General features: G+C 39.1%; 1 protein-coding gene across 1 annotated transcript in view; it reads right to left on the bottom strand.

Moving 5' to 3' along the window:
• DSG2 (desmoglein 2) overlaps positions 1-7,580 on the bottom strand; it is a 40,450-nt gene extending 32,870 nt beyond the window's left edge. The window contains exon 1 of the mRNA XM_054583497.1: positions 7,504-7,580. Within this exon, the coding sequence (XP_054439472.1) occupies positions 7,504-7,542 (39 nt within the window). The 5' untranslated portion in view covers positions 7,543-7,580. The remainder of the gene's footprint in view (positions 1-7,503) is intronic.
• Positions 7,581-26,741: the final 19,161 nt, after the last annotated feature.

Here is a 26,741-nt window from a genome sequence, read left to right as displayed (position 1 = left end):
AAGCGTTTATTGCCTCAATGAATTTTACAATACAGATTTAGCCATGCTGTGCTACAGATGAGTAGTTCGATCATGTACATTCTAACTTCAGGGTGTTTTATGCAATCATGAAGAGCTTCTATTTTGTCCTTTCGTGTAAGAAACAAGGACAATTAACTTAAGGCCTGGAAAAGTCAACATTACTTTATTTAGTGTTGATTTCTTTGGCCCCTAAAACATTGGAAAAAAAAAAGTCAGACACGTAATTAATTGGACTATTAAAAGTAAGTTTTTTAATATCAAATCTTCTTTTTTCCTCCCAATTATTTTCTAATAGGGATGTTAACAGAGATGCTCAAACTTGATGGCTTTAGAATCACCTTGTTAAAAATACAGGTTGCTGGCCCCACCCAACTTTCTGACTCAGCAGGTCTGGGTGGTGAAGAATCTGTATTTCTAACAAATTTCCTGGTAATGCTGATGCTTCTGGTCTAGGGATCACTTTTGAAAACTGATGTGTAAAATCACAGAGTAGCAAAGGAAAAGAAAGGAGACTGGCTAATTCATAAACTGAATAACGAACCCTTAATTAGAGAGATGTGCGAAACAATGGACTCTGAAATCAGGAAGTCCAGTAACTGAGTTATTCCCATCCATCACTAGAAGATGTTTCCACTTTACCATTAATAATCAACTACAAAAGAACTGCTTTAAGTAGTGCTTTCACTTGGTTCATGTTGCTTCTTCTAGCTTGTTTTACTTGATCCTGAGCATTGAAAGATTTTTTTACTTATTGATTTCAGAAAGTGGGGGGAGGGATATCAATTTGGTTGTTCCACTTATTTACGCATTCATTGGTTGCTTCTTGTATGTGCCTTGCCTGGGGATTGAACCCTAAACCTTGGCATATCTGGACAACACCCTAACCAACTGAGCTACTCAGCCAGGTCCAATCCTGAGCATAATACATATCATTTTATTAGTATTTTTTTTTTTTTGGAATAAGGAAAAATATAAGTAAATCTATATAATTCATCTCATATAATTTGATAGACAAAAGTGATGGGCTGTTTCCACATTTTTGCTGCAATATAGTCCTGAAAATTACACTAAAGAAATAGAACGAAGAAAAACAGATGCCGCCCCCCCCCCCGCCCCAATTTAAGAAACCAGAGCGATGGACTGCCATTTTTCACCATTAGATGGCATTGGCTCATCAAGAAGGCAAACTTCAGAAACTACTAGAAATTGGCCAATAGTTAACTCCCAGGTTGACAGTTGAAACAGGCATTTTCAACTGGCCTCAGATAAGTGGATAACACAATGAACCCAGTGTGTGGATCAATGGCATTTTGGAAGTTGTATGAATACTTTTGCAGGACTGTGTCTGTGAAACTAGACAAATCTTAATTTACATTTCTTCTTTTTTCCTTTCTAGCGTTCTAACTTGTAATGAAACTAAACCAATTATCTAGTCCCAGAAGTTTAGGCCTTACTGATGACAAAGCACAGAAAACTGCTGTAAAAGGAGGTCACAGTGATACCTGTGGATTGACAAGGTACAGAGGTTGTTTGGGGATCTGGGTTCTATCTGGGCTGACCCGTTAATAACAGCCACTGAATCCTGAGACTGGCACTTAGTGGGTGCTCAAAAAACAAAAACAAAAAAAAAGTCAAGTTCTCTCGCCCATACTTGTCTTCCCTCACTGTAAGCTTCCCGACCACGAGACAAGTTCATGAGCACCGAGAAGACTGTTTGGCATACAGCAAAAGCACAGTAGTAACTGATGAGTGTATTAAAGTCAAACAAACATTTATCACTCAACCTATCCGAGCATTAATTATTTCTTGTAAACAAGTGAAATTCAGATGATGATTCTGGCTTCTCTAAATGACAGGCAGTTCCTGCTCTGAAACAGCCTAGGTTAGTAAGAGGCATAAAGTGTACCTATACTACTATCCTATGAGGTAGAAAAACGTAATTGTGTGAATGACAGCGCAAAAACAGTTTTGGGGAGCTCGGAAAGGGCAGAAATTTCTTCCTGCCAGGGAAACGAGGAGAGGTTTAGGGCAGGAGGCGGCAAGGGCTTGGCCCTGGAGAGCGGAATCTGCGGCAGCGCATGTGGCAGGCGGAGGGAAAAGCCTCATCAGGAAAGGCAGCGCCTGCTGGCACCTGGAGGCTGAGGGCCACGACCAAGTCTTACAGTTTGGCATCTAGACTATGTGACGGGGGCAAATAAAAATAAAGCCGAAAGGTTGGGCTAGGGATCTTCACCAATCTTAAAAGGGATGAGGAGTCACTGACAGCTTCTGATTGGTACTAGGAGACCTTCACAATACTGGACCTTCATAAAGATTTCCTGGCAGTACTGTGTGAGCTGAAAGGCGGAAGACAGTAAGGAGCCAGAGGTGTAATGGGGATGGCAAAAGGTACTGGTGCAAGGGTGGGTGGGGGTGGGTGGAAGGAAGAGTCTTTAGGGGACCAAATTCAGTCCTTGGCAATGCCCTGTGTGGAGGGGATTGGAGAAGGGATGGGAGGATGTAAAATTTTAAATCTGAGTGGCTAGAAGGATCTAATTCTCGGTGCACGGACTGTAGAAATGTTAAGCTTAGATCCTGGGGGAGTCCTTTGAATAGGGAGGAAAGCTACTAGACAATAGAGAGTAGGGAGCTGTGGCTTAAAGGTAGGCGGGGGCTTGCCTGTCCGATGTCCTAAGGGCAGCACCTTCTCAGCCACTGCTGTTGCCCAACCTGCTTCTCACGCATGTCTGATATGTCTCCTTATGATGTGTGTACTGCATATCTCCCTCCTGGGCTTTATTTTTTGTGGGCATTACTCATCTTACCATTAGATGATGGTATAAAGCCTGGAATTCCAGCTTCCTTCACCCCAATCACCAAGCTCTGCATGTGATAAAGAGCTGTCTTATATTCTATGTTCCAGCTACAATGAACTCTTCAATTTCTTCCAAGGAACCATGCACCTGTGTTTTCAGGCCTACGCATATGCTCTTCTCTCTACCTAGAACGTTCTTCTCCCTCCTTCTCTTCACATCATCTCACTAATTTATAATTATTGTCTTATCTTGGCAGGGATGCTCCATGCTGGGGCTCCTTCTCTATGCTCCGTGACTCTATGTGTTGTTTTATCTTTACTCTTCCTTCTGTCACCCAATTGGAAGTGAGCCATTTGCTTGTTTACTAGAATGTAAGCACCATGAGGACAAAACATGTCTAACTTTTTTGTGATCTCCCAATGTCTATCACATTGCCTAGCACCAACCAGGGAATCACTAAATAGCGGTCATGTGTGGTTAGTTTCCATACAATTTATTTTTTTGGTGGGCATTACTCATCTTACCATAGACAACGGTATGAATCCTGGCATTCCAGCTTCCTTCCCCCTATCACCAAGCTTTACAGATGATAAAAATCTCAATAAATGTTCAAAATAACTTGAAATAAATAAAAATAGCATGTCATATGTGCTATACATCTGATACTTGAAGATAAACTAAGCTAAGAAAATAATCTTTCATTACATATAAAGTAAACGTTTGAAAGTGTTATAAGCTCTTAAAATTTGTGGCACCTTAAAAAACAGGGGGAAAAAAAACTGTGATAAAGAAATGATCAAGTTGACTTGAAGTTCATTAATAATTTCAATTAAGTTTTCTGATTTTTACTACAATTGGGCAGTTTTAAGAATACCAATTCCTACTTAATGTCTAATTTCTTTCCATATTAGTATTTGTATGCTTCATCCATGAATAAACTATTTTGCAAAATTTTGATGGGTAATGATCACTCTTAGACCTGTCTCATAATGAGATTAATGGCAAGTTTCTATCAATACATATTTCTGGATCTCAGACTTGGGGATTTAAATTTAGCTTACCAGGTATTTCTAATGATCGAGGAGAATTCAGATCAAAAATGCTCACGTCTTCTCGTAAAGTACTTTCTCTAAGTTTGTAATTAAAGAAACTTCTGTTAAGACTTGCCATTTTCCAATTACCTATTAATTTTTAGGAAAAAAACAGTTGTGAAATTATGCGTTTCTAAAATTCCTGGATATGATAATTGATTATTCTTATAGGTTTCAATATTTATCATCTAATTTATACTTGAATTTATTCTAAAATCTGTTATCAAGTTGCATATTAGAACACTACAACTCTGTATAACTCTGATTTTATTGACAATTTATGGGTTGAACTGTGCCTCCTAAAAAAATATAAGTTGAAGTCCTAATCCCTAGTATCTCAGAATGTGACCTTATTAGGAAACAGGGTATTTGAAGATTCAGCCAAATTAAGGTCATTAGTGTGAGCCCAGTAGGACCAGTGTCTTTACAAACAAGGGCTACTTGGATACAGATTCAGACATGCACAGAAGGAAGACAACAGGAACAGACCGAGGAAGAATGCTATGTGAAGACAGAGTATTGGAGCGATGCAGCTCCAAGGCAAGGAATGCCAGAGAATACTGGAAAACCACCAAACACGAGGAAGAAGCGAGGAAGGGAACTTGCATGTATCAGAAGGAGAATGGCCTGCCAACACCTTGATTTCAGACCTCTAGCATGTAGAACTATAAAATAACCAATTTCTGTTGTTTTAAGCTTTTCAATTCTTGGTACTATGATTCAGCAGCCTCAGCAAACTAACACACTAGTAGAGGTAACTCTTCACAGTACAATTTGTTATCATTGAATCCTTAAAATGTAGTTTGATTTTAAAGGACAAGCTTCATTTGTCCAAGGCAAAATTGAGGTGACAATATGAAAAACCTCTCCCTTGAGTGCCCTCTTTGGCAGCCTAGTGAAGCCTATGGACCCCTTCTCAGAATAATGCTTTTCAATTTATAAAATAATATTTAAAAAGACATTGGATTATGAATGAATCCAATTATGTTGAAATACTTCTCATAAGCCACTGAATTATGAATGAATCCAATTATGTTGAAATACTTCTCAGAATACCATATTTGTTATAGTGATATATCATGTACTTCATTAGCAACACATTAATAAGATCTAGCAAAAAGTCTATTAGTGATGAGAATAAATGGTATTTTGAGGTAACTACAGTATGATGTGAAAATATTGGTGAATTCTCTTTTGACAAAGTCACATGTACTGTTAATGCTATTGTAGTATCTTTCCTACACTCAGAATTTAAAGAAATGCTAACTTTCAGGTACAGGTTAGTGAAAATAGATATGTTAATTTATTCGCAGCCCTGTCTAAGGATGCTCTGAATTTATCTGTGGACCATTTAGACGTTGGTAGATCCCAAGGAAAGAACTCTTGAAGAGACAAGATTCTCTGCCTTTATTCACAAAATTATCTTTTTCCACGTAGATAGAGTTGGTCTAAATGTGGGTATCTCTCAACATCTCCTCCTGGTGTGTCTTTCTGAACTGCAGAGGGAAGCTGAACCCACACGTCACAGATTCTCTTGCAGCTAAGGTTCTGAACATGTTCTAGGTTCCACCAATCAGTACTTATGTGAGTGTGAATGAAGGAAGTGAAGCAGAAGCCATTGTGTCTGCTGCTTCCACTAGCAAGCCTGGATGTGGATATAGCTGGACTTTTGAGGCAGTCTTACTATGGTGCTAGTGTCCACCACTAGATTTATGGGTGCCAAGCAGCAGGGTACAGGAATATTTAGCCGGCACGGATCCTGGCAGTTGTGGCATGGTTCTGGGAGCTGGCAGCAATAGTATCCAAATCTTGGCAGCTGCTAAACTGTGACAGTGTCAGTGCTTCGGGTTTACAGGAGAGGCAGCCCCTCCCTAAGTGCTTGGGTCCTACTTGGTGGCTTCGAGGTCATTACTGATAACACAAACTGCAGTCTGTTTCCTCTCTCCTCCCTACACTTATGCAATCAACTTAATGTCCTGAGATAAATCTCTTCTTGCTTTAACTAGCTAGTATGAATTGTTATCTGCAACTGAACTCTGACCCATAGAGACTACAGTTCATATTCCCTTCTATAAAGTTCCCGTTTCTTTAAGAAGTACTTTTGTCAGATGAGTTGACTGTACAGATGGCTGCTGACTTACAATGGTTCAGCTTAACAATGGAGAGAATGTGATAAGCATTCTGTAAAAACCATGCTTCAAATTTTGAATTTTGATCTTTTCCCAAGGTTAGCAAGACGGGATACTCTCTTGCGGTGCCGGCAGCAGCCGTGAGCTGCGTCCCCCGGCTAGCCACGTGATCCCAAAGGCAAGTAACTACCACTCAACACTGTATAGTCATGCGCCACATGTTTTTGGTCAACAATGGACCACACATGTATGATGGTGGTTTCATAAGATTATAATGGGTTATAAGCAAAAAGTTTGTTGGCAGTTTTGAAAGAAAAGGCTGACTAGGGTGTTGAATTTACTGCTAGCTCTGGGTGGTTTAAATACAAGAGGCTCTCAGCATGCTGCCCTCCTGCAATGTGCCCACGCACAGGCCCGCACACACATGTGTGCACAGACTCACTTCCCTTCCTTCCACTTCCCTTTCCCTCTTTCCTCCCACTCCTGTTCCTTTCTCTCTCCTCCCCAATCCCTTTTATCATTCCTCACCGCAGATGTAGTTCTCTGGGCCTCTTTGGATCTCTGCTCTCTCCTTCTCTCCTCTTCCCCTTCTTCCTCCCTCCCGCAAAGGAGGGTGACTACTTCCTGATGCCCACTTCCTTTCCAAAAATCACCTCCCTCGCCAGCGCTCCCCTGATCCCCAAAGTGCACATACACATTCTTTTTTTATACTGTATTTTTATTGTATCCCTTTAGATACACAAAACCCATTCTCTCCAGAATTCTGCTCTGCTTCAGCTAGTTATAATCATTTTTTAAAGGAGCAATTACTGTCAAATTACAATAAGAATATTAAATTGTTAAAGTAAAAAAATAAGCTTATTTTAAAACGCCAACTTTGTGAACTTTAAGTTAAAACTATCTTTGTGTGGACGATTTAAAAAACGTGGCTTTAATAAACAAAAAAGTACATTTAAGCCTTTCCCCTCTTTTTTTTCTTTGCACTCTAAGAACACAGGCATTTCTGCGGTTTCTCGGGTTCTGTAACGTGCACCAGTGCACCTGGGGAATCGTAGAACACTTGAGCTACCCTGGAAGAAAGCACGTCTTTTGCCTCTATTTGCCTCCATGTTTCCGGAGGAGAACACTCCAAACAAAGCCACAGATATCCAGGGAAGGGGTTCCCCGCTCCTGGGCCCTCTATATCCCGCAGATCACTGATAGAAAAAGGCGTTGGGCTTGGTTATGGCGGTAAGAAGTGAAATGGGAGAAGGTTCCAATCCACCCAACTCAGCCCCAGCAGTTTTCCAATGCCCCAGGGTTCGAGCTCGCCGTCGCCTGCCCAGCCCTTTCCCAGCTCCCGGCGTGGAAAGGGAAGGCCGGGCGGGCGGGGAAGGCTCCTGCGGGAGCGGGCGGGTCGGGACGCGAGCCCGGCGCCCGCCGATGCCCTGGCCTGCCCGGGCTCGGCGTCCCGGTTGGCACACTTACCAGGAGAAGCAGTAGGGCGCCCTCCGCGCTCCCCGCCATCGCGCCCACGTCCCCGCCGCGCCCTCGCCTCCGGCCGCTCGTTTCGTTCCGCGCCGCCGGCCGGGCTGGGTCACAGCGAGCGCGCGCTCGGCTTCTCCCAGGCCCGCAACTCTCTCCCCGCCCCACCTCTTCCCGCCTGCGGTGCCCGCGCGCTTGCCCACAGGCTAGGCCCCAAGCGCGGTCTGGGCTGCGGGCGCTGCTGGCTCTGAGGTGGGCAATTGGGGGAGGAAAGGAAGCTCGCGATGACTTCCTCCCTCCGTGGATCACCTGGACCGTGACGTCCCGGTTTGGGGACAACGCGAGGCAGGCCCCGCCCCCCTCCCAAACCCCTCCTCCCAGGAGAGGGGCCGGGACTCTGGGCCCCCAGGCAGGGCTTGCTCTGCCCTAGAGCAGAATCTCAGTGTCGGCGGTGAAGACCTGCAGTGTTTTCTGCCCGCTGGGTCGGCGGCCGCCCAAAGGCCCAGGGCGTTGTGAATAGCGTGGGGCCCAGAGCTCAGGTGCTCCGATGAAAGACGAGTGAGGTGGGAACCCTAGTCCTCACTGCATAGGTGGTGCGTGGGGCGCAACCTTAGGGAGCAGAGGTTCTGGAGCAGGGTTTCAGGTGGCTCTCTCCGTAGGGCTTTTCACCTCTTCCCCAAGGACCCTTAACTGCTTCCAACAGGTTTGCGGTTTATTTGGCTGAGGGAGGCAGTTACTAGAAAAATCACAGATGATCTAAACGGACAGTTCTATGACCCCTTGTTAACTAGATTCGATTAGGACAAAACCCTAGAGGTGTTAAGGGGAAAGGTACCCTCTTCAATATGATTTACAAAATCTCTTACACAAAGAGTAACTAGAGTTCAGAATCCTTGCTCCAATAGTTACTAGCTGGTTGATCTGGACAACCTTTCCTTGCCTAACTTTCCAGATGTGTCATATTGGACTAATAGTTCTAAAAATTAAATCAGAAAATCTATGTGAAGCATTCTGCAGTGTCTAGCGCGTAAGGGTGCGATAAATGATAGTGGTAATAACGATAATTATTATTGCAAATGTAAATGTTAACTTGAACTCTTCTTAAAAAACAAAAACACTAGCATCAGCACCAAATTAGGGAACTTCTAAGGAAGGTTAATTATTGGTGTTGGAGTAATGGAAAACCTATAAAAATATAAAGGGTTCATTTGTTACTAGAAAAATTTGGCTAATATAGCAGAGTTGCTTCTGTGGTCAAAGGTGCCCTCCTCTCCCTCCCCCGGGATCTCCGACCTTTCTCTCCCTAGCCCAGGTCTTCCCCAGCCATTGAGGACCAGTCCCTCTTTGAGCTGAGAGAACCACATTCTCCGTTTAGGGTGTAACAGCTGAGTGATTGTGATGGTGGTGAAGTTAGCTGAGGACTGGTATCTAGAAAGTGTGTGCTTAGCTTACCATTCTGTTTCCAGTGCCTAGAGCAGTGCTGAGTGCCAGGGGTACAGAGTTTAATTTGGAGGGAAGTATGTCTTCTAGTTTCTATTCCCTACACTTGAGTTAGACATGCATGGTAGCATACCTTGGTGAGAATGTTCATTCCCCATTGTGCTGGGAAAACTAATTAAACAAGGCTAGCTTTTTCTAAACCACTTTCACAAATCATTCCGGGAAACTATGCAGAAGTCCTATCTGAAATTAGTGTTCTATAAGTGAGCCTTATAGGCAAGTATTTATGCTTCATTATCAAGACTTTGGTTTCCATTTAACGAGGATAATTGCAGGTTCCAAAATGAGAACTAGCTAATGCAAATTTTATTGTTGGGTTACTCAGCTTCCGCCGGAGGCTTTCGAGATCAGTTTCAGGGTAGGATACCTTCTGTAAAACTTATTTCAAGGCTTTGAGAAAAAGTGTCACCATCTAGTGCCACAGTGTGTCATTCTTGAATTAGTTCCTCTTTACAATTCTGAAACTTATGATACAGCCAGTTGAAGAGGCTTGTTGAAAGTCAAATGATACACAGCTAGTTCTCTGGCTCACGATGCTTCTGCTGGGATGAGAGTAAATTTATTTCATAAATCTCTGTGCACAGAAACAAATGTGGCCATTACCAACAAAGGATTAATTATCACTTTAAAACAAATAGAAGTGTTAGCAAGATGTGAAAGACTTAACTTACAGGTTTTCCCTCTAAATTACATAAACATTATGGTAAATGTCCTTTTCTTAAGAAACATACTTATAATGCATGAGTTCAAAATATACTTTGTGCAAATAATTGGCTTTAACATCTACATATATTGAAAATAACTACCTGAAATACATTTCCCAGAATAATTTGCTGAATTCATACATACACATGGGTAAGAATAAGCTTAAAGTGATTAGCTTATTAGTGTCATCCCTTAATATTATCTCAAACATAAAAAGTTTGTAAAAAAAGTTTCATAAAGAATAACAAAAATTAATGTGACTCTTACCTACCATAGTAACCTCCTTATTCTCAATGCATTATAGCATTTATAAATCAACAGTTCTTGGCTAATGATTTGATAGATGGCTGATATTTGATTCCACTGAAAATCCCCATGAGGGTAAGAATTAGAACATCATCAAAGAATTAGGAGCTAAATCTGGTTGCTACCCTATGAAATGCCCTAGAAGCAAATAATAGTAATGTGTGCCAGTTAAAATATTTAAAAAATGTTTATTGTGGTCAGGAGGTTTACTCTTAGAGAGTTGATTAATAAAACATGTGTGGATACAGAAAAAAATATGAAATATCTCTAGGCGATGTGAGAACAGCAATGAAGGGAGGAATCTGTTTTTTAGTTTAGCTTCACCCATGTATTCCTTCATTTATTCAACATTTAATTTGTTCCTGTTCAACAAATATTTAATTTTAATTTTGTTGGGGATGCAAAGATAAATAAATGTTTCTTCTTTCAAAGAAACAAAAATAGATCTTTATGAACTAGATCTTATATTATGAAATAATGTGTCTTTAACTATCTGTAAAGTCTTATAAATGGAATGGTAGAAATATATGTGGGATATAATTTAATCATAAGGAAGGGAGTCCCAGACCCACACTTTGAACCATGAGATTAGAAAAAGCTTTTTGGGGGGTAGAGCAGGGTGGTATGGTGAGCTGACTCTTAAAAAAAGAATAATTGTGAAGGAGACATTGAACTTGCCAGGACAGAGTAACTCAAGGCAGGGACACTGTTGCTGAAGAGTCAGGGGTTTCAGATTTATCCATGGGGAAAAAAAAGCAGCATTATTTTTACCTTACTGACACAGAAAGGGAAGTCAGAAGTAAAAGTGTTTTTTGTTTTTCTGCTTTTTGGGGGTGAAAGTTGAATTTGAGATATTAGAACAATATCCAGTTAGAAAAGTCAAGTAAGTGGTTTGAAATGGGAAGGAAAACACAATTGCAGATTGATGTAGGAGGCAGAAACAGTCACCTAATTTTCTATTTTTCTGGCTGTGCTTTCTCAATTCATTTATTTTTCTCTGCCACCTGTTAAATGTGTATGCTTTTGAGTTTTTTCCTTCTTTTCTTCTTGTTTGGTACCAAGCATGAATCCATAGTTACTCCCATCGTGCAAATCTATCACAGCTTTCTCTCCCAATCCTCAAACATGGAGCATTACCATTTGGGTATTTCATAGGGTCCTCAAACAACCATAATAATTTCATAGGGATAGCAAACTCATCATACTGAAGGAAAAAAAAAAAAGATTTCTCCACCCCTCCACCCCTCCTCCAGCTCAATTTTCCTTCTTCATCATATGCCTTGTCAATTCGGCCAGCTAATCCAGGCACCTGGAAGCCGCCTTCGAGTCTTCTTTCCCTGTACTCTGCATAGCCAGTCACTTGCCCTTTCCCCCATTCCTTTCCCTTTGTGGCTCTGCTCAAAATGATTCATACACCGGCCTAGCAGCAGTCACACTGTGGAGTGTGGTTACCTCATCCATGTCTGCTACTCCACCCATCCCTCTTTCTCAGGAGTGTTAATACTTTGAAAGCAGAGATCATATCGCATTGACGGGGCCCAGCCCCTTATATCCAACACATATGAGATGTTCAATAGAAATTTGTTGAAACAAGCCCACGTACTGGAAGGAATTAAACATAAATGAAAAGTAGTATTGCAAAGAAAGGTTTTTGGAATATCCACTGTGGATAATATGCTAGTAGTGGATCTGGTCAGAAAATGTTGGTCTGGGACTGTGTGGGTGCGTACATGCATATTCGCACGCGCGCGTGTACCTGTGTTGGTTTGTATACGTGTTTTCTCCCACCCCATGGAAGCCAGGAGCAGGAGAAGAATAACAGTTGGTAGGTGTGAGCCAGGGTTGCAGAGTGGCCTGGCTGATAGTTAAGAGGTGTAGGTGTCCGGGATAGGCATGGACTTGAGTGTGGCGGAAGAGATGGGCAGGGCCAAGCCGGAGGAGTTCAGGGCCAGCTGAGAAGACAGTGTATTACATCAGGTGCAGGGAAACGGAGGAGGGGAAGGGCGTGGCCCCTTTTCACAGAGACCAAGGCCAGAGCGACACCACAGAGACAGGAATCAGGGTGCTGAGGTTCTCATGGACTCTGCGGTTAGATGAACCAAGTCGCCTCCACCTTAGGCAGTGAGAGAGGAGTTTTGGCCAACTTGGAGGTGGGGGATGTCCTCTTATGTTAAGAGGGTGGGAAAAACTGTTGCCTTTTTGAGCTAGAACTTACAGAGTAATAATGGAAGCGGAGCAGGCTGCAAGCTCTATATGGTCTATCGCAGAGAAGCCCGCATATTTTTAATGAAGTCACACACTTTGGGGACAACAATAGTCAGCCATGAGAGCACAGCCACAGACCAGCGCCCTGAATGCATGAGGGAGCCCTGAGCAGCGAGTCAGGTGTCAGGCTGAGCCGTTCCCCGTGGGTTCCTTGTGAGTCACTGTGAGAACAGGATGCTGGGATGCAAAGTCCCTGAACCAAAATGCATTAAGGAGATTGTTAACTTTGTTCATGGAACAGAGGAAAATTAGAAGAAGATGCTATAGGTGCAAAATAAGATTTAGCCCAGCAAAGAAAACAGAGTTGTCTATTCTTGGATCTAAGTATAATGTTGAACACATCTTAAGAGATTTTTAAAAAATAAATCATACTGGTTTTAAAAGGTGATAAGACTATAGTAATGCTGGATTGACATGTATGCAAAGCAGCAATTATCTCAATTATCTCGGAAATCTTAGCAAGGCCTCGATGTCCCTCCTACTGACTAATGTCTAAAATTCTGTAGCTGAAGGCTCCCATGTTACATGCATATTACTGGAAGGGTGGCTTGTTATCAGTTACTTACATCACAGTGTGATACACCTAATGCGCCAGGCACGCTCCGCCTCAGAGCCTTTGCACTCTGTTTCTTCTCCCTAGAAAGTTCTGCTCCAAGCATATACAAAGTTTACTTCCTCCCTCCAAATGCCCCTCCCCAAATTCTGCCTTATCATTGCCTTCTCTGGCCACCCATTTCATGACTGTAATTACTCCTACCCCAGAACTCCCCACCCTCTTTCCCTGTTTCATTTTTTTCTTCGTGGCACATCACGATCTAAAAGACTATGCATTTACTTATTTATTATCCGTTGCCATTCGATAGAATGTAAACTTCATGAGGGCTGGGGTTTTTCTCTATGGACTGCTATGTATCCAGCTCCTAAAACAGCGCTTGACCGATTGAAGGTCTTAAATGAATAAGTGAATATATTTTGGAAGATAGGTTGTGTGTGTGTGTGTGTGTGTGTGTGTGTCTGTGTGTGTGTCTGTGTGTAAAATGACGGTAAAGAGAAGAGGGCAAGAGGCTATCATATTCCTGGAAGGATGTGAGTAAATGTCACCAAACCGAGTGGGGGTGTGCTGGGAGGCCTGGTTCACTGTGGATAACACCCCCTTCCCTCACCTTTGCCTGAACAGAATAAAGTGGGAGGAGTTCCGAGGCCTATGGAGAACATGTCTGTGTTCCTCCATTTCATTAAGGCTCCTTTCTTTACAGAGGCAACAAGTGTGGAACCATAAACTCTATGACAAGTCCCCATTCCCTCCGGAGCTGAACAAAGTAAACATTCATTAGGGGAGTGTGACTCTTGGGAATGTCAATTTTATCTACCCAACTCCATTTCAAAATGAATCTCTGGCCCTGGTTTCACCCTAGGGTTTGTTACGGGAATTCTTGGAAAGATAAGGGCAATGGCAGTGGCTGGGGCAGAGAGGCTGGGAGTTGTTCGGTTGCTCTCTAACAAGATTGTTAGGTTGCAGCAGCAGCCCTGAACTGGAATTCGGTGTTTGCATGACAGGACTTGCAGGTTTATAGCAGGCATAGGGGTGTTTACTCAGAGTGTCAGACAGAAACCATAATGCTGACCTTGGGAGACACACAGAAAAAAAACCCCTTAGAAGACAGAAAAGAGTGCTGGTTTCTTGGCAGTTCTTTTGCATGTAGACAAGTGACATTCTTAGGAATAACAAAGAAGTGAAATAGAAGCCATACGATAGCTTTGGAGAGCAAATGTGGAATCAAAGTCCTGGCTTTAAAGATCCTTAGATCTTTTCAAAATGATTCAGAATAATGACTTTAGCATAGAGAAGTGGCATCTCAAAAATAAATAACAATTTCCATTTTAAAGTAAAAACAAGGATTCAAAGATATTCCGTTACTCATTTTAATTTACTTTCAAAATTGGTTGTGGTGTTTTTATTTCAGTACCATACCAGTCAATGGAGTAATCTGTTAATCAATGTGTGAATTATTTGCTTGCTACAATGATTAGAGCACATTTAAAGTTATTTGATAATGATGTTACTCACTCACATTTTTGACATTATCCCCCTTGGATGCAGATGGAGGGTGGATTTTGGGCCAGAAGGTGAACAGATCCCGCGTGTGGCCTCGTGCGCCAGCATGCTCTCTGTCACAGGCGTCCTGCACAAAAAATACTGGGGACCATTACTTTGGAGGACAAACTTGTAGGAGCCGTGCTGACCAAAAGTTATAGTATTGTTATTTTTGAATCCCAAATTAGATATTTTGAATGGCAAATTATTTCTATGTACTAACTCTACTTTTGTATCAAAGGGAATTGAAAATCTTTTAAGATGATAAATAGTAATTTAATTAACTCAGTTTCATTTAGACACACCCAGGGAACTGGAGTGCTGAAGGAGTTTTCAGATATAAAGAAGAGAATCAAAATGTCTCTAGTGATTGAGCATTTCAGGAAAATGTTTTTAAACCTGTTTTGTTTGAACCGTAATTTTTTTTTCTTTTTGTATTTGCAGTGGACCTTTCGTTACTTCTTCTAGTTCCTACTTAAAATAGAGATTTTTATTAGACAGAAATATGTTCAAATATTAAGCAAACCAGTTAAGTACAACTTTGTAACAATGAGGGTTATTGAGTAAGAAAAATATAATAGTTTTCCTCCCCCCCTTCTAAGTTGGAAATTGTTTTTCTTCCTCCTTAAGACAAAGGGAAAAAATTGCTCTTGTTAATGTCATTCTAACAATCACAGTGACCCTTTCCAGCTTGTCTGAGGACAGTTGTGTTTAAAGATTTTTTAAAAAAAAAGATAATATTCATTATGAACATTACTATATTCCTGAAAGTAGACCTCTTATTTTACTATACAATTGTCTGTTAATTTACTTTAACTTTTGTTTTTTTTTCCAGCTGGACCTGAATAACATTGTATCTTTGGAGAGTCACACCCATTTTATACAGAATTAGTTATCACAATAAAGGTAAGTCAGTCAACAATGACTTCTTGTGACTAATTCTCCTGTGGGTATGAAAGAGGAAGAGAGTGTCTCATTGCACTTCTTTCTTAACGTTAGGATTAGAAAATTCATCCTAAATAATCAGTAAATTTGATGACAACTCAGCAAATTAAGCAGAGCAGTATTACTGGGAGGACAGAGTTGAACAAAGTAAAATCCATGTGAAAGCTCATATGAAGAATTGCTTTATGGTTCATAAAAGTGTCACTGTGAGTTTCCATTGTGTGGCACTGTGGGGAATCAGTCCAAGCCACAGAATTTTCAATAATTAGAATCATAAGTTCACAGAGTATGGTACTTTGGATTTTCACTTTAGAAGTATGTATGACCAAGCCATCTAAAACAAACAAACAAACAAACAAACAAATACAGGAAGATTGTTGCTTCTTGGCTTTTAGGAAAAACAAGAGGATGGAAGTTGTATAGAATATGCTTATTTACTTTTATTTCTTGGGAACTAGATGCATTAGGTCATTTGGTCAGAATGGAAAACTTGAGTCCCTGGTATGCTCCGTGGTCCTACATGGACAGAGGCCAAATATGGGATTTGAAGAATATTGGAAAATGTCCATGCACAAAACACTCCGCTTCCTGACTGATGACCTAGTGATAAAAAAATTTTGTTTTCTGAGTCAACAGATATTTTAAGTATTAAAGATACTTACTCCAAAGAGGAGTAACAAAGTGCTTTGTGTGATTTATACTTTATTAAAATTGAATTTATCAACTAATTAAAAAATTTATCAGCCAATTATGGTCACATTTTTAAAGGAAGAAGGAGGTAGTAATTATGAAAACATTAGGCAGATCATGTCCTAGAAATAAGGTAAAAGTACATGCAAAGGCAAAGACAAACTTCGCTTCCTTTCATTTTATATGGAGTTAACTAGCTTTTGCAAATAAAACTCTTCACTTGTCCAGAAAGCTGGCACTACAAATCACATAGAAACTGAAAATAAAGCACGGTCGCGTGTGCGCACGCCCGCACAGTAATTGCTATTCTAGTGGCATTACCTAATATTTATGTCCTACTGGAGGTTGGATCAATAGCATCATTCTTTTCATGCTTATTTTTAAGTAATTTCTCCCCCCATCTCCCACCAAAGCCACCTGGCTGCTCTGTTCTACTTGGTAGAAATAACATAATTAGAACTTGTAGGGAAAAAAACCCCTCTCACTCTGCCCTTTTCCAAGGAAGCTCAGTTGAAAATTGAAGATTCTCATGAGCTTGGCTGTTTATCTCTGTAGTCACAGGAATTTCCAGTGCAGAATAGACTAGACAGAACAAGTCCATGGCTAAAGAAGAAGATTAGTGAAAAAGAAAAACCACAGTTGCAGTTTGGAGTTGCAGAAAGAGAATTCATAGAGTCAATTCCTAACTCTGCCTTTGATCAACAAGTTACTTTTTAGCCTGTTTTCTCAGCTTCTATAAAACAAGGCTTTAGATCAGATAATATAGGTGTTTTAAGTTTGTCTGGTTTCAGTTGTTTGGATATCAGCACTCTTAACTTTGAAATGAATTCATTTTGAAAATTTAAGTTATAAATTACAAAGAGATACAAAGAGGTTAAGTAACTTGCCTAAAGACACACAGCTAGTAAGTGGTGGAGCTGCGATTTGAACTCAAGAACTTTGTCTCCAAAGCTTGAAACCTTAACCATTAACTTAAAATGCAGGATTAAAAAACCAAACCAAACAAAAAGCATTTCAAGTTTATCTTTTGTTAATCATTAAAATATGTATAACATACCATTACTTTAGTCACTTTTCATTATTTTTTATTTAATATTTATTATATTTTTTCCATTGCCATTTAGTTCCCTTATAACCCCCTCACCCCGGCAATCACCACATTGTTGTTCATGTCCATGAGTCCTTTTTCCTTTTTGCTCAGTCCCCCCACCAGCTGTCATCCTGCTCCCCATCTATGAGACTGTCCCCATTTTCCTTGCTATTCAAGTTTGTTCATTAAATTTCACATATGAGTGAAATCATATGGTATTTATCATTCTCTGACTGGTTTATTTCACTTAGCATAATGTTCTCCAGGTCCATCCAACTGTCACAAATGGTAAAATTTTCTTCTTTTTTCATGGCCAGGTAGTATTCCATTGTGTAAATGTCTTTAGTTGTTTTATCCAATCATCTACTGTGGACACTGGGCTGCTTCCATATCTTCGTGGTTGTAAATAACCCTGCAGTGAACACAGGGGTGCTTATGTTCTTTTGCATTAGTGTTCTGGGTTCCTTTGGATATATTCCCAGAAGTGAGATTACTGGGTCAAAAGGCAGATCCATTTTTAATTTTTTGAGGTATCTCCATACTGCTTTCCACAGTGGCTGCACGCATCTGCATTTCCACCAACAGTGCAAGAGGGTTCCCTTTTCTCCATATCCTTACCAGCACTTGTTGTTTGTTGACTTATTGATGATGGCCATTCTGACAGGTGTGAGATCATGTCTCATTGTGGTTTTAATTTGCATTTCTCTGATGATTAGTGATGTTGAGCATATTTTCATATGTCTGTTGGCCATCTGTATGTCCTCTTTGGAGAAGTATCTATTCAGGTCCTTTGCCCACTTTTTAATTGGGTTGTTTGTTTCTTTTTTGTCTGTTGAGTTTTGTAAGTTCTTTATAAATTTTGGTTATTCACCCCTTATCAGATATATTGACGAATATATTCTCCCATTCCATGGGTTGTCTTTTTACTTTGTTGATGATTTCCTTTGCTGTGCAAAATCTTTAAGCTTGATGTAGTCTCATTTGTTTATTTTTTCTTTCATTTCCCTTGCCTGGGGCAATATATCCAAAAAATATTGTTATGAGTAATGTCCAAGATTTTAACTGCCTATGTTTTCTAAGATTTTTATGGTTTTGGGTCTAACATTTAAGTCTTTGATCTATTTTGAATTTATTCTTGTGTGTGGTATAAGAAGGTGGTCTAGTTTCATTTTTCTGCACATATTTGTCCAGTTTTTCCAAAACCATTTATTGAATAAATTATCTTTAGCCTATTGTATGTGCTTGCTTCCTGTGTTGAATATTAATTAACTATAAAGATGTGGCTTTATTTCTGGGCTCTCTTTTCTGTTCCACCAATCTATGTGTCTATTTTTATGCCAGTACCATGCTGTTTTGATTACAATGGGCTTATAGTATGGTTTGATATTAGGCAGCATGATTTCTCCAACACTGTTCTTCTTTCTAAGGATCACTGTTGCTATGCAGGGCCTTTTGTGGCTCCATATAAATTTTTGAAATATTTGTTCTAGTTCTGTGAAATATGTCATTGGAATCTTGAGAAAAATTGCATTGAATCTAGAGATTGCTTTGAGCAGTATAGACATTTTAATTCACTGCAAGGAATAAAGAATTGTTTAGATGAGACAGAGGACCGAATCAGTGATTTGGAAGATAAAGTAGAAAAGAACACCCAGGCAGAGCAGCTAAAAGAAGAGAGAATTAAAAAAAGTGACGAGAGCTTAAGAAACATTTGGACAACATGAAGCATAATCACATCCACAGCATGGTGTACTAGAAAGAGAAAAGAGTGAGCAAGGGATTGAGAACTTATTTGGAGGAATAGTGACCAAAAACTTTCCTAATCTGGTAAAGGAAAAAACATACAAGTTCAGGCAGCTCAGAGAATTCCAAACAAGTTGGACCCAAAGAGGCCTATACTGAGACACATCATAATTAAAGAGCTGCAAGAGAAAACCAAGAAGTTATCTACAAGAGAGCACCAATTAGACTATCACCTGATTTCTCAACAGAAACATTTCAGTCCAGAAGGAAGTGGTGAAAAATATTCAAGGTGATGAAAAACAAGGACCGGAAACAAGGCTGCAATACCCAGCAAGGCTATCATTTAAAATCGAAGGAGAAATAAAGAGCTTTCCAGACAAGAAAAGGCTAAAGGAGTTTGTTAACACCAAACCAGTATTGCAACAAATGTTAAAGGTCTTGCTTGAAGAAGAAGAGAAAAAGAGAAAGGGAAAAAAAAAAAAACCCAGAGGGAAATAGTCTAATAATAAAATGGCACTAAATATGTACCTATCAATAATCACCTTAAATGTAAATGGCTTAAATACTCCAACCAAAAGACATAGGGTAGCTGAGTGGGTAAGAAAACAAGATCCATATATGTGCTGCCTCTAAGTGACCCATCTCAGATTGAAAGATACAAACCAACTAAAAGTAAAGGGATGGAAAAAGATATTTCATGCAAATGGAAAGGAAAAAAAAGTGAGGGTAGCAGTACTTATTAGTGACAAAATGGACTTTAAAACCAAAGCTGTAGTAAGAGACAATAAAGGACACTACATAATGATAAAGGGAACAGTCCAACAAGATGATATAACCCTAGTAAGTATTTATGCACCCAACATAGAAGCACCTAAATATGGGAAGCAAACCTTGATGGACATAAAGGGAGAAATCAACAGAGACACAGTTATAGTCAGGGATTTTAACAACCCACTGACTTCTGTAGATAGATCTTCCAGACAGAAAATCAACAAGAAGACAGCGTCCTTAAATGACACACTTGATCAAATGGATTTAATTGATAGCTTCAGAGCATTTCACCCGAACACAGCAGAATATACATACTTTTCAAGTGCACATGGAATGTTTTCTAAGATAAACCACATGATAGGACACAAAACAAGTGTCAATAAATTTAAGAAGATTGAAATCATATCAAGCATATTCTCTACCACAATGCAATGAAACTAGAAATTGATCACAAGATGAACACTGAATAACACACAAAGACATGGAAGCTAAATAACAAGTCATTAAACACTGAATAGGTCAACAAAGAGATCAAGAAAAGAATCAAATGGTACCTTGAAAAAAAAGTGAAAATGAAGATAAAACAATCCAAAATCTGTGGGACATTGGGAAAGCAATCTTAAGAGTGAAATTCATTGCATTATAGGCCTATCTCAAAAAAAACAAGAAAAAGCTCAAATAAACAATCCAACTTTTCACTTAAAGGAACTTGAAAAAGAACAAAAAGCAAAGCCCAAAGTGAGTAGAAGGAAGGAAATAACAAAGATAAGAACAGAAATAAACACAATATAAGAGTCTAAAAAAGTGATACAAAAGATTAATGAATCCAAGAGCTGGTTCTTTGAAAAAATAAACAAGATTGACATACCTTCAACCAGACTCATCAAGAAAAAAAGAGAGAGGACCCAAACAAATCAAATCAGAAATGAAAGAGAAGAAATAGTAACTGACACCCAAGATATACAAAGGATTATAAGAAAATATTATGAACAACTATATACCAACAAACTGAACAACCTGGATGAAATGGATCAATTCCTAGAAACATATAGTCTTCCAAAACTAAATCAGGAAGAACCAGAGAATCTGAATAGACAGATTACACCTAGTGAAATTGAAACAGTAATCAAAAAACTCCCCCCAAACAGAAGCCCTTGACTGGATGGCTTCACAGGTGAGTTTTCCCAAACATTCAAAGAAGAACTAACACCTCTCCTCAAAATATTTCATAAAATTCAAGGGGAAGGAAGTCTCCCAAATTCATTTTACGAGGTCAGTGTTATCGTAATTCCAAAACCAGATAAAGACACTGCAAAGAAAGAAAATTATAGGCCGACATCCCTAATGAACATAGATGCTAAAATCCTCAACAAAATATTAGCAAACCAGGAATGAATAAAGAAGATCACACACCTTGATCAAGTGAGATTTATTCTGGGAATGCAAGGTTGGTACAACATTCACAAATCAATAAATGTGATTCACCACATGAACAAAGTGAAGGATAAAAACCACATGACCAAGTCAATAGAGGCAAAAGAAGTATTTGATAAAATCCAGCACCAATTTATGATCAAAACTCACAACAGAATGGAAGTAGAAGAGACATAACTAAACATAATAAAGGTCATATATGACAAACCCACTGCCAGCATCATACTCAATGGGCAAAAACTACAAGTGCTTCCCTAAAGACTGGGGACAAGACAGGTATGTCCACTTTCACCTCTCTTACTCAACATAGTACTGGAAGGCCTAGTCACAGCAATTAGACAAGAAGAAGATATAAAACGCATCCAAATTGGAAAGGAAGAAGTAAAACCATCATTATTTGCAGATGACGTGATACTGTACAATAGAGTACCCTAAAGATTCCACCAAGAAACTACTAATACTGATAAGTGAATTCAGCAAGATAGGAGTATACCAAATTAGTTTCCAGAAATCAGCTGCATGTTTATATGCCAATAACAAACTAACAGAAAGGGAAATTAAGAAAACAACTCCCTTCACAATTGCTACAAAAAGGATAAAATACCTAGGAATAAACCTAACCAAGGATAAAATAGTCCTGTACTCAGAAAATTATGAGACACTGAAGAAAGAAATTGATGGAGATACAAATAAGTGAAAGCACATACTGTGTTCATGGATAGGAAGAATTAACACCATTATTTTTGATTGACTAATAGATGGAATGATATTTTAAAATTTTATCTTAGGTCCTCCTGTAGTAGTTTTGATTTTCTGCAAACTTTAACATGTTTTCTTTTCCTGACAACTCTTTTTTTCCTATCAAAATATTCAACAACATCTCCTGACTTGTTCGTTCATGGAGACATTCTATTCTACCCAGATTTGGTTGGCTAAGTTAGCAATAGCATGCGTTGGCTTGTCCTGGAGGCCCTGAGAGAGTCTTTGTTTTACAGAGGAGAAGGTCTTCTGTCATCTTGGCAGCATGCTCCTTTGTTGTTCATTTGCATCTTTAAAAGAATATTGAAAGACCAGAACAAAAAATGACATTCCACGATCCAAGAAAGTGTATAGAGAAAGAGTGTCTAGTTAGAAAATCAACTTAGAGTGCAGCTATTAGCAGCCAATAAAATATCTTCTGAGCAAAAACCCATAGTGATTTATAAGAGCTGAGAGGCAGGGAGAAGATGCAGAAAGATAGATATTATCAGAACTTATTAGACTAAGGTTTTATTACACATTAATTTTTTGACATACAAAAGGTTGTATGTAATTAATGTATACAACTTGATGAGTTTGAACACAAGTATATACCCATGAAATCATCACTACAATTTATGCCATAAACCTAGCCATCATCTCCAAAAGTTTCCTTACCACATCTTATTGATTGTTATTATTATTCTTTTTTTGTGACAAGAACACTTAATATAAGTTTTATACTCTGGGAAAAATTTTAAGTATACAATACAAGATTGTTAACTGTAGACTCTATGCTGTACAGTAGATCTCTAGGACTTACTCATCTAACTGAAACTTTGTACCCTTTGGCTAATACCTCCATTTCCTAATACAATTTTTTTCACTAATCAAAAGTTGTGGATGTCAGTCCTGGATGAGAATAAGTAAAAGATTGGTCCAGAATACCTCTACATTGTGCTTTACCTAAAGAAAGGGAAAAAGTCTAGGTGATTCTTTTCTTTTGAATATAAATCTAGAGAGCAGGCTTCTTGCATGTAAAAATATTGTATCTACAACACACACTAAGTGTTAGTGTCTGGCCCATGGATTTGAAGATGGAAAGACACTGCTTCAGCTAAAACAAGCTACGTGGCTACCTGAAGGAAATAGTGTGCATGTGTGTTTGTGTGTGTTTTACCTACTAGTTAGGAGCATCTAAATCTTATTATCAGTACTAGTCAGTTGGACATGGGAAGACATGACCGAAGTTAATCTCACATTTTTTGATTAGATACTTATTTTTGGCTTAGTGAAAACACCTCCTTGCAGGAGTGAAAACCATGTCATTATGCCTTTTGAATAAATACAGGATTACCTGATTCTGTACTGCTTTATAATTAAGAACGCTTTTTGGAATCCTTGTTTGATTATGAAACAATATAAATACTTCCTGTACCTTCTGAGAAAATGAGGACATACATATTCTTTCAGTGTTAATGTTTTGCTTATATTATCATAATTTGATGTTCTGTGTTTTCACATGAGATTTACTGCCTCCTAATTTAATAATGAACTCTCAGCACACAGAAAACATCAGAGATGTTCTGAGACATACAATTAAAAATAAAAGGGTTCCAGATACTTCAAGAGTTTAAAGGAGGAATGGAGATGGCTTTAAGGAGTAAAATAATGGTTGCAGTTGTTAAAATGTGTTGTTTTCCATAAATAATCATGGAAACACTAAGATGAATGAACCCATTTAACGTTATCTTTTTGTAAAACAGAACAAAAACCAAGCTCATAGTTACAGAGAAAAAAATTAGTGTTTGCCAGAGGCCAGGGTGAAGGGGTGTGGGTAGGAAAACAGGTGAAGGGGGTCAAAAGGTGTTCATGTACTCAGTCACGCTGAATGAATTATAGGTTAAACCTTTACACTTGCGTTACATTGTTATATGACCTTGAGGAAGTTACTTTGCTTTTCCCATGCTCTGTTTTCATGACTGTGATCTTGGAGTTACTTTAAGGATTAAATGAGAATATGTAACTCTGGCCACCTGGTAGGTGGCCCTTACCCAGGTCTCGTTTCTTCCTACTCCGGTAAATGCATTCATTTACATTTGCTCTTTTAGACCATCATTCTCTTGAGCTTTAACTACCTCAGTGCTGTGTTTAGATAGTTTGATTTACATTTGGGAAAAAAGTCAAAGTATGAACAAAAAAGAAAGTAAAGACACCAACCTTACAATGGCCAATGTCCGGATGTCTTGTCCTGGAGAGAAGCTCAGTGCAGCCTGGATCAGGAAAAGGAGAAGGAGCCTCAGTACTCGTCATGGAAAATGTGTCCTTTCTGTCACCTGGAATTTAAATGATTGTTTGTCTTATTTTCTGACCAGTTATTCCCCTTACATAAAACAGCCTTACACCATGTTGAACTAGTGTTAAACCACATAATCTGTGATTCAGAATTACTCTTTGTACACCCATTAAAGGAGTTGAGAAAATGCTGAATTGCCAAGGACAAGAAGGAAAGACCCTGAACTTTTACTTGTTTTTAAATTGTTGCATTGAAGCTAGTCAGTTGAATGCATTCCTTTTACAATCTTGATTTTTAAAAGTTAAGATTTTTATTCCTTGACTTTTCTAAGAATAGAAGAAACTGGAGATATTTTTGGAATTTACCTACTTGGTTTTCATTTTCCTGAAATGGAGTTGGAACATGCGAGTGAAGCCATCCGCTTTTCTTCACTCAGCATCCACTCTCATCCAGTTTCTGCCTCCCATACCCCGGTTCCAAGTCTGCATTTAAAAATGAGGAAGTTCAGTCAGAAGAAAGAGCTGAGTTCTGAAGGGACTGACTTTGTGGCATCTCTTTAAAAAAGACATGACAGCAAGCATTTACAGGGGAGCACACCCACCGCTGTGGCTAACGGTCGCCCCCACAGCCGTGGTCCATTTAGTTTTCCATCATGTTTGGCCAGAAGCCTGACCTTCTCTTTATTCCAGCTTTTCTCTCTGAGTCATCATCGAATGTTGAAACTTTTGCCTGAAAGACAATGCTAAATTACCAAACAAATAATAAATGAGTTAAAGCATCCAGGTAGTAAAAAGTTGCCCCCACCTCATCCAGCACCATCTAGTTCCAACTGCAGAAGAGTTTCCTTCCTGCCTGGAAGGATGCAGAATAAGTATCAGCTAGAAAACAATGTAATAACTGATAAAAGCATATGTAGAAGTCACTTTCTTATATCAAAATTTTTAATTAATTACAGAGACTAATTCAGCTTTTAGTGAGGAAGCACTCATAAATTTGTTACCAGTTTTTTTATAACGTTATACTATGAAAGTTTTACTATATACTGTTTAAAATTGATGATACATCAAGTAAACAGACAGTTAAAATATTTTTATTTGCTTAAAATAATTTTTATTTTTGAAAATATACACATACATTTGTTTTTGCTTTGAATTTAATTTTACATGGCAAATCAATTTTAGGTCCTCCTAGACAAGATTGATCTATTTTTGTTTCAAAATACATTTAATTTCAATTATTTCATTATGCAACCTTTGCTACAATGGCGTGGTTTCTTCTGCAGCCTGACAGTGCAGCAAAATTCCCATTTCTGATAAGCTGGGTTTTAAGAGGCAAAGTTAAAACGCTTTGAGGATCCTGAGTACACTTTTGAACTTGAAATAAGTGTTGTTATGACTATTGACTTAGCTTTTATGTGTAAACAGAGGTACAGATCAACTGTGTGTGTGCCAGATCCTAGAGAAAGCTCTTTTGAAAAGAAAGAGAAGAAGTGCCCAGGGGTAATGGCCAGGGGACTTCTGGGGCCCTCGCAGACTGCTCTGTAGGGGCAAGCTTCCCCTCCCCCCAAGGTAAGTGCGCTACGGGCCTCATTACGGCCGCAGCCTTATCTCGGAAGAACTGGCCGCCTGCGCTTCTCAGGCGGTCCTCGCACGTGCCTTCCTGGTAGTCATGGCACCCGGGCGAGGGAAGAATACTAACTACATGGAAGAAATTTTAGGGGGTCTCCCTCCCCCAAGGTATCCTCAAGACTGTCCCCTTCTGGGTGAAAACACAAACACTTTATTAGTTTGCGTTCCATCTGGATAAACAAATATCAGTTTTGAATATGGCAAAAAAATGAAAGGAGAATTTTACATACAATTAGAGATAATAGGACTGGACAATGACCTTTTAAAGACTCAGCTAAGGCAATAATGTTGGTAAGCAGATAGGGTGCTCTCTACGGGGTAAAGGCTGGAGATCTTGAATGACCGGAGACAATTTGAAGAACTGCATTGTCTTCATGGTAACATGTGATCCTAAACCTTCACTAACCTAACAATGTTATGCAATGTTAAGCATTAAATTGCTGGAGCTGTTTAATTTAAAAGGAGTCTGAGAAAAAAAAAAAAGAAGAGCTTCCTGCTAATCCTTTTTTCATATCCTATTTGACCCGAAATGCTGTTTATAATACATATATACAAATTTCATCTTGTACTATTCTAGTCAGAAGCCCCTTCTGCTTATGAGAAAAGCCATGTTTTGAATTTCCACAAAGTCTGTAAACATTGTTAACATAATAAACATCACGCATGTCATGTGTAAGTTACATCTACCTGCTGACATTTAAAAAATAAGGAGCATTTTTAACTATTTACACAGAATTTGTTACTGAGACGTATGTAGAAGGAGTACAGTGTAAAACATTTTCTTTGGCTAGATCATTTCAAGATGATTAAAGAAACCCCAAATACTATTTACACTATACTAAACTTTCTTAAGTGTTCTATGATAAAATTGTCTTATTGTTAGAAAATGAAGAATATAGATGTAGCAAGTTTAATCATAAGCCAATAGCCCTTAGCTTGAGCAAAAGATGCATGTAGGGTTTCCCAGCACCAAGAAGATGGAAAAAGTTCAACTGTGACTAGTTCTTGTTTTCTTTCTCAAGCAGCTCAAAATAC

The sequence above is a fragment of the Pteronotus mesoamericanus genome, unplaced genomic scaffold (assembly GCF_021234165.1).
Source record: "Pteronotus mesoamericanus isolate MK-2021 breed Mesoamerican mustached bat unplaced genomic scaffold, CSHL_Meso_final contig_74, whole genome shotgun sequence".
In the NCBI taxonomy this organism is placed as follows: Eukaryota; Metazoa; Chordata; class Mammalia; order Chiroptera; family Mormoopidae; genus Pteronotus; species Pteronotus mesoamericanus.
Note: the sequence above shows the minus strand (reverse complement) of the source record. Positions and strands in the feature narration are given on the sequence as shown.